The sequence below is a fragment of the Sinocyclocheilus anshuiensis genome, unplaced genomic scaffold (genome assembly GCF_001515605.1).
Source record: "Sinocyclocheilus anshuiensis isolate Anshui unplaced genomic scaffold, SAMN03320099.WGS_v1.1 scaffold320, whole genome shotgun sequence".
Taxonomy (NCBI): Eukaryota; Metazoa; Chordata; class Actinopteri; order Cypriniformes; family Cyprinidae; genus Sinocyclocheilus; species Sinocyclocheilus anshuiensis.
In genome coordinates, this window is record NW_015554092.1 from 129,885 (window position 1) to 136,651 (window position 6,767).

The window sequence follows — 6,767 nt, forward strand, 5'->3', positions numbered from 1 at the left end:
TATATATATACACAGTATATGCCATCGGCCACCCTGCTTTCTAAGATCATCGGCCATCAAAAAAATCAATATCGGTCAAACACGAAATCATGGTGGCAAGGAATGCAAAGATAATGGGTTCAATTTCCAGGGGATGCAAGAAATTATCAAACATATATATTTGACCCTGGAGCACAAAACCAGTCATAAGGGTCAATTTTGTGAAATTGAGATTTATACCGAATGCAGCTGTTTGTGATTGTTAATTCGTGACCGCGAGCATACACGTGTGAAGTGCAGATGCCGATGCGTCTGACTCCGGGCTACTTTTACACTGTTGCCACGGGTTATAATGCAAGTTAGCGGTTCTAAATTCACATTATAAGCAAATAAGCTTTCCACTGTTGTATGGTTTGTTAAGATAGGACAATATTTGGCCGAGATGCAACTATTTGTAAATCTGGAATCTGAGGGTGCAAAAAAATATAGCCTTTGGGAAACTACAGTTTTAAGGAGAAAATACACCGCAATGGTGTTGATTAATAGATTGACACATGGTTTGTCTAAAAGCATATTAAAAACACCACATAGACAAATAAACAACATAAAAAACTTGATTTTCACTACAGGGGGACTTTAAGTTTTAGTAGTTATTGTTATTCTGGTATTTTAACTTAAACTAAACAATAAGAAATGTTGCTTTGGAATTAGTTGAAATAAAATATTTAAAAATCAGTAAATGTTTATTTTGTTTCAAGTAATGAAGGTGTATTTTTTTCTTCCTGGTTTTAGTTAATGATAATAACATGGTAGTGGTCAACCAATATGTTGCCAAGGCCGATATATCATCATATTTGGATAAAAGCGTCTGCTAAATGACTAAATGTAAATATTTGTTATTTATTTAAGTTTTTCTGGAATTTTAGGACTTTCATTTTTACTTGTTTATTTTGCGCATTTAATTTATCAAATCTATATTTTTTAATATTTATTAATAATTTTTCATATTTATTATCAAATTATTCAAAGTATAAATATTATGTTAAATAAATATATATTTTATTGCAGCAGTTATGCAGTGTTTTTACTATAACTATATTAAAAGTGTGATATCACATACACACACACACACACACACACACACACACTGCTCCAGGGTCACATATGCCATGTAAGTCAGTTTTGATAAGCGCGTCTGTTAATGCCTGTGTGTGAATGTGTTTTAGAGCTGGGGTGTGGAGGGATATCATCTGTGGGTGATCAGCAGCACAGACGCGACTCCTGTTCCCGACGGAGCGGAAGGAGACGAGAAACTCCAGCAGACCGGCATCCTGCAGTTTCAGTTCATTAAGAGCGCGCTGACCGTCAACCCGTGCACAGTGAGAGAAACACACACATGAGTGGTTTTGCTGTTTACGCACATGCAACATGATCAGATGCGTGTCAGATATCAGTGAGTGAGAAGGTTTTGTGTCTGTGTGTGATCAGAGTAATCAGGAGCAGGTGTTGCTCCACGGAGAGGATCGTTTGTATCTGACCTGTGGAGAACCGACTCAGGCTCACAGTGTGTCGGATAAGAGCCCGTCTCGGGACAGCGGCAGCCCTCTCTCTCAGGGTCTCAGCACTTTACTGGGCCACAAGCACTGGCAGGTGGTTCAGGTACATGATCACACGCTCCCAGCTTAACACACATTTACTGTAGAGAATACAAAGTGCATCACTGTGTTTTTCCTCTCCCTGCAGATTCACAGCACATATCTAGAGACAAACTGGCCCATCAGGGTAAGAACCAACTCTTAAAGGAATAGTTCAGCTAAAAATGAGCATTGGCTGTAAATTGGGATGAGTTTGTTTCTTCATCAGATTTGGAGAAATGTAGCATTGCATTTTTAATTAAAATATGAGTCTATAATCCATAAAAACGCTTCCTCCAGTGAAAAAGTGTTCTGGTGTGAATCAGGAGAGAAATCTGCACAGATCAAGCAGCATTTAAACAGCTCTAAACAAATATGTGGCTGGATTTTAATGTGAGAGACAACAGCAGATGCACTTTTTCACTGGAGGAAGCGTTATTATGGATTATGGACTCTATGTATTTTAGTTAAAAGCGTCTTAATGCTGGATGTGTTTCAGCTTTTGTCTTCTCCAGATGTTAACTGATGGACTGGAGTGCTGTGGATTACTTGTGGATTATTGTGATGTTTTTATCAGCTGTTTGGACTCTCATTCTGACGGCACCCATTGACTGCCATCCATCATGTAGATGAGTTTTTAGCAAATTTTCATTTTTGTGTGAACAATTTCTTTAGGTCTTTGTATGTTAGTAAAGCTATCTTGTCTTACAATTTAGTTTCTGGTAACTATTTCTTCATCCTCTCCGACTCAAACACACTGATGCTGCTGTACCTTTAAGACTTGCATATGTAAATTACCTCTTTTTTTGATTGGTTAACCTCTGTGTACTAGTGTAGTTCAGTTTGTCAATCAGCAGTGCTGGTGATGTTGCTGTATAATGAAAATGTGATGATATGTAAATGTGGGTGGGCATATGTTATTGAGCATTTCAATGTTCCATTTGGGTCCAGAAACCCAGTTTTTAATGAAACGAGTCGTTTAATCTTTGTGTGTGTGTGTAGTTCGCAGCTATAGACTGGTCTGGTCAGTGTGTGGCCGTAGCTGGCCGGCGTGGATTTGCACATTACTCATTATACACCAGAAAATGGAAACTGTTTGGTAACGTCACACAGGTAAACATGCCTACATCACCATCTTTTAATTTGAAAGGAAAGTAACTTGTGTGATGGAAGCTTTCTAACATTATGTGTGTGTTTCAGGAGCAGAATATGACGGTGACGGGAGGTCTCACGTGGTGGGACGACTTTGTTGTTGTTGCCTGTTACAATTTCATTGACCGGCAGGAAGAGGCAAGAACGATTAAATAAACATTCCTCTGATTCATTAGTGTTAATTGAATGTTCATCATTTAGGCGAGACACTGTAGGTGAATAGGGTAAAAAAAATTAACTAATAGTTATTGTCTTCCTTACCCACTTGATTGATTACATTGATAATTGCAAACATTTTTTGTATTACAAGTTTTCTAAAATGTTAGGTTTAAATATGCAAATGAGGCATGATTTAATGAAATATATGTGCTAATTTGCATACATATCTAGTACAAAAATCTAAACACTGGATGATGTCAGTTTCAAAATTCTTAATTTTTTTAAATCTAATTTTTGTCATAATTCAGAAAAAGCTTAGAACAGACAGAAAACAATATTTTCACAATTTTTGGGGAAATAAAATGTTGTATATAATCAAGCAAATAATATATGAACAGATCCCTCTGTAAAAACCTTCAGGAAATAGACTATAGGTATAAAAATGTAAAGTTTGGTGTGTGTAAGTGCTACTCAAGAGGAGATTTATGGCTCGGTGTAGGAGAAAATCTCATTTTGAGAAAAATATATATTGTAATTGAAATCTATTGACACACATCGATCAAGTGCTATAAAAGAAACACTCAAGTGTCTTTTGGATGTTTTCTTTCCACTAGTCACTAAAAAACAAAAAGCCCAAAATCTCAAACTTGACAGGTGCATGAAAAAAAGAGTGTTTTTGCCTGCAGTGTCTGCCCTTAATTGACTCTTGTTTTTCTTGGTTTGTAGCTGAGGCTATACGTGCGCACATCTAACCTGGATAACGTGTTTGCCAGCATCACTAAACTTCAGGCCGACACGCTGCTGCTGAACGTGTTTCGTAACGTGGTGATTCTGTTCCGGGCCGACTGCTCCATCTGCCTGTACAGCATCGAGAGACGACACGACAGGTGACACACACACACACACACACATAATATGGAGCAACAATAATTAAATAGATAATCAGTGATTATACCTAATTGTTTATTTTGTAATAATCCATAAAAACACAACAATTGTTATTAAACCGTGTCATAACATTCACTTTCATAAAACTAGTGCTACATTTCAATGATTAAATTAATAAATTAATTTTCATTTATAGATTATATACTTTTCCGATTGTTAGTGTTTTTGCTTTTTACGCACATGCAACAAGATTTACACACATAATTCAGGATTTCCAAATTTGTCTTCATGTATATGCATGTTTATTTATTTATTTATTTTTATTTTTTGTTTTAGTTTTTTTTATAATAAACATTTCCAAATGTGTCTCTATGCATGTTATTTGTTTGTTTTTATTTTAATATTTTTGCTTAATTTATTACATTTTTTAGTTATAAAAATTAGCAATTTCTAATGACTTTTTATGTATATGTAGGTTTATTATTTATTTATTTTTCTGTTTGATTTATTTTTATAGTAATAAATAGCATTTCCTAATGTCTCTTTTCTCTTCTGAATGAGCTGATGCATCAATTACAATCAATTTTTTTACTTTTTTAAACTAAGCTTTTTCAAGGAAATTTGAAGATTCTAGCCAATAGAAATAGTGATGGAGAGTATCTAATTTGAATGATTTGCTTAATTCTGTTTCAAGTTTGGTGCTTCATATACAGTGGTGGCCAAAATTGTTAGAACACCTGACAGATCTGGAACTACGGACCTTTTTTGCCTCCAAGATTCTGTTCCGGGCCGACTGCTCCATCTGCCTGTACAGCATCGAGAGACGACACGACAGGTGACACACACACACACACACATAATATGGAGCAACAATAATTAAATAGATAATCAGTGATTATACCTAATTGTTTATTTTGTAATAATCCATAAAAACACAACAATTGTTATTAAACCGTGTCATAACATTCACTTTCATAAAACTAGTGCTACATTTCAATGATTAAATTAATAAATTAATTTTCATTTATAGATTATATACTTTTCCGATTGTTAGTGTTTTTGCTTTTTACGCACATGCAACAAGATTTACACACATAATTCAGGATTTCCAAATTTGTCTTCATGTATATGCATGTTTATTTATTTATTTATTTTTATTTTTTGTTTTAGTTTTTTTTATAATAAACATTTCCAAATGTGTCTCTATGCATGTTATTTGTTTGTTTTTATTTTAATATTTGTGCTTAATTTATTACATTTTTTAGTTATAAAAATTAGCAATTTCTAATGACTTTTTATGTATATGTAGGTTTATTATTTATTTATTTTTCTGTTTGATTTATTTTTATAGTAATAAATAGCATTTCCTAATGTCTCTTTTCTCTTCTGAATGAGCTGATGCATCAATCATGTTTTTTTTTACTTTTTTAAACTAAGCTTTTTCAAGGTAATTGAAGATTCTAGCCAATAGAAATAGTGATGGAGAGTATTTGATTTGAATGATTTGCTTAATTCTATTTCAAGTTTGGTGCTTCATATACAGTGGTGGCCAAAATTGTTAGAACACCTGACAGATCTGAAAATACGGACCTTTTTTGCCTCCAAGTGAGTCGTACTGTTTTTATCCACTTTTAACTTTAATATTTGGTATGTCCACCTTTTGCAGCAATTACAGCATCACATCTCTCTTGGCATAGTGTCATTTCCTGAGAACTTCAACACTAATGTCATCCCATGCCTTCTGCAACTCAACCCTCTTTTGAATGTACAATAGATCTGCCCAGTTTATTTTCCAACTCGCCCCAAATTAGCTCGATGGGGTTGAGGTCTGGCCTTTGAGGGGCCAGTCCATTATTTTCAGTGTTCAGCAGATTCCTTCCGTCGCAGGTAGTTCTGGCAATAGTTTGTTTTATGGGTATTGTAATGGCCAATTCAACAAAAACAACGGAAACCTCGTAAATATGCCAAGTGTTCTAACAATTTTGGCCACCACTGTATATGACTCAGACGGCTTCATGTTCCTCATATAGGACGAGCGGTTTGGAAGATGGATGGATGTGTCTTGTATTTATTATTAACATTTCTTGATTGTTCTCTGTCATCAGTCCGAACCCGTCGGTCAGTGTGGAGCTGCTGCAGGAGGTCTCCATGTCCCGGTATATTCCTCACCCCGGTCTGGTGGTGTCTGTGACCCTCACGTCAGTCCGAACAGAGACCGGCATCACGCTCAAAGCCCCGCAGCAGGTACACGCGCACACACACACACACACACACACACACACAGAGTACATACACACACACACACACACACACATGTACTCACACACACACACACACACAGAGTACATACACACACACACACACACGTATATGTACTCATGAGGCGTCTGTGTGTGTGCCAGGCCTGTTCGGCGGAGAGTATCCTGTTGAATTTGGCCGGTCAGCTGATCATGCTGCAGAGAGACCGATCCGGCCCACAGGTACGAGAGAAGGACACGCCGGCCAATCAGACGAAGCTGGTGAGTTTGATGCCCCGCCCCTTACCCCGATCCCATAGAGTGCAACACTTGGGTTACGGAAGTAAAAATCCCATTCATTTTCTCCATAGAGGGACTGATTTTTAGCAATAACACTCAAACCATTAAAGACAGAGCTACTGTGAGCTATAAGGTTGTTAATCATCCAACAACCCGCATTATTTCAACTTCTTTAAAATAATCACATTTAACAGCAGAATTCCTGGTGAAAAACTACATTACTCATGATTCTGCAGAGAAATCCCCACTTCCTGGGCTCTCAAACTCTCTTTAAATATTTACTTTATTATTTGTTTTTTTATACAGTGTTTAGTATTTTATATCATTTATATACATTTTTACAAAGATCACTCTAAAATCTTTTATTTAAGTTAAAGCAGGGGATAAATGTATATGATCTATATAATTTATAATTTAA

The 6,767-nt window shown here is 35.9% G+C and overlaps 1 protein-coding gene across 1 annotated transcript in view; it reads left to right on the forward strand.

The window, feature by feature from the left end:
- LOC107669273 (RAB6A-GEF complex partner protein 1-like) overlaps window positions 1–6,767 on the forward strand; it is a 59,430-nt gene that overhangs the window by 42,324 nt on the left and 10,339 nt on the right. Inside the window, exons 12-19 of the mRNA XM_016461451.1 lie at window positions 1,206–1,358; window positions 1,468–1,638; window positions 1,723–1,761; window positions 2,616–2,726; window positions 2,814–2,903; window positions 3,651–3,811; window positions 5,918–6,056; window positions 6,215–6,335. Of these exons, the coding sequence (XP_016316937.1) occupies window positions 1,206–1,358; window positions 1,468–1,638; window positions 1,723–1,761; window positions 2,616–2,726; window positions 2,814–2,903; window positions 3,651–3,811; window positions 5,918–6,056; window positions 6,215–6,335 (985 nt within the window). The remainder of the gene's footprint in view (window positions 1–1,205; window positions 1,359–1,467; window positions 1,639–1,722; window positions 1,762–2,615; window positions 2,727–2,813; window positions 2,904–3,650; window positions 3,812–5,917; window positions 6,057–6,214; window positions 6,336–6,767) is intronic.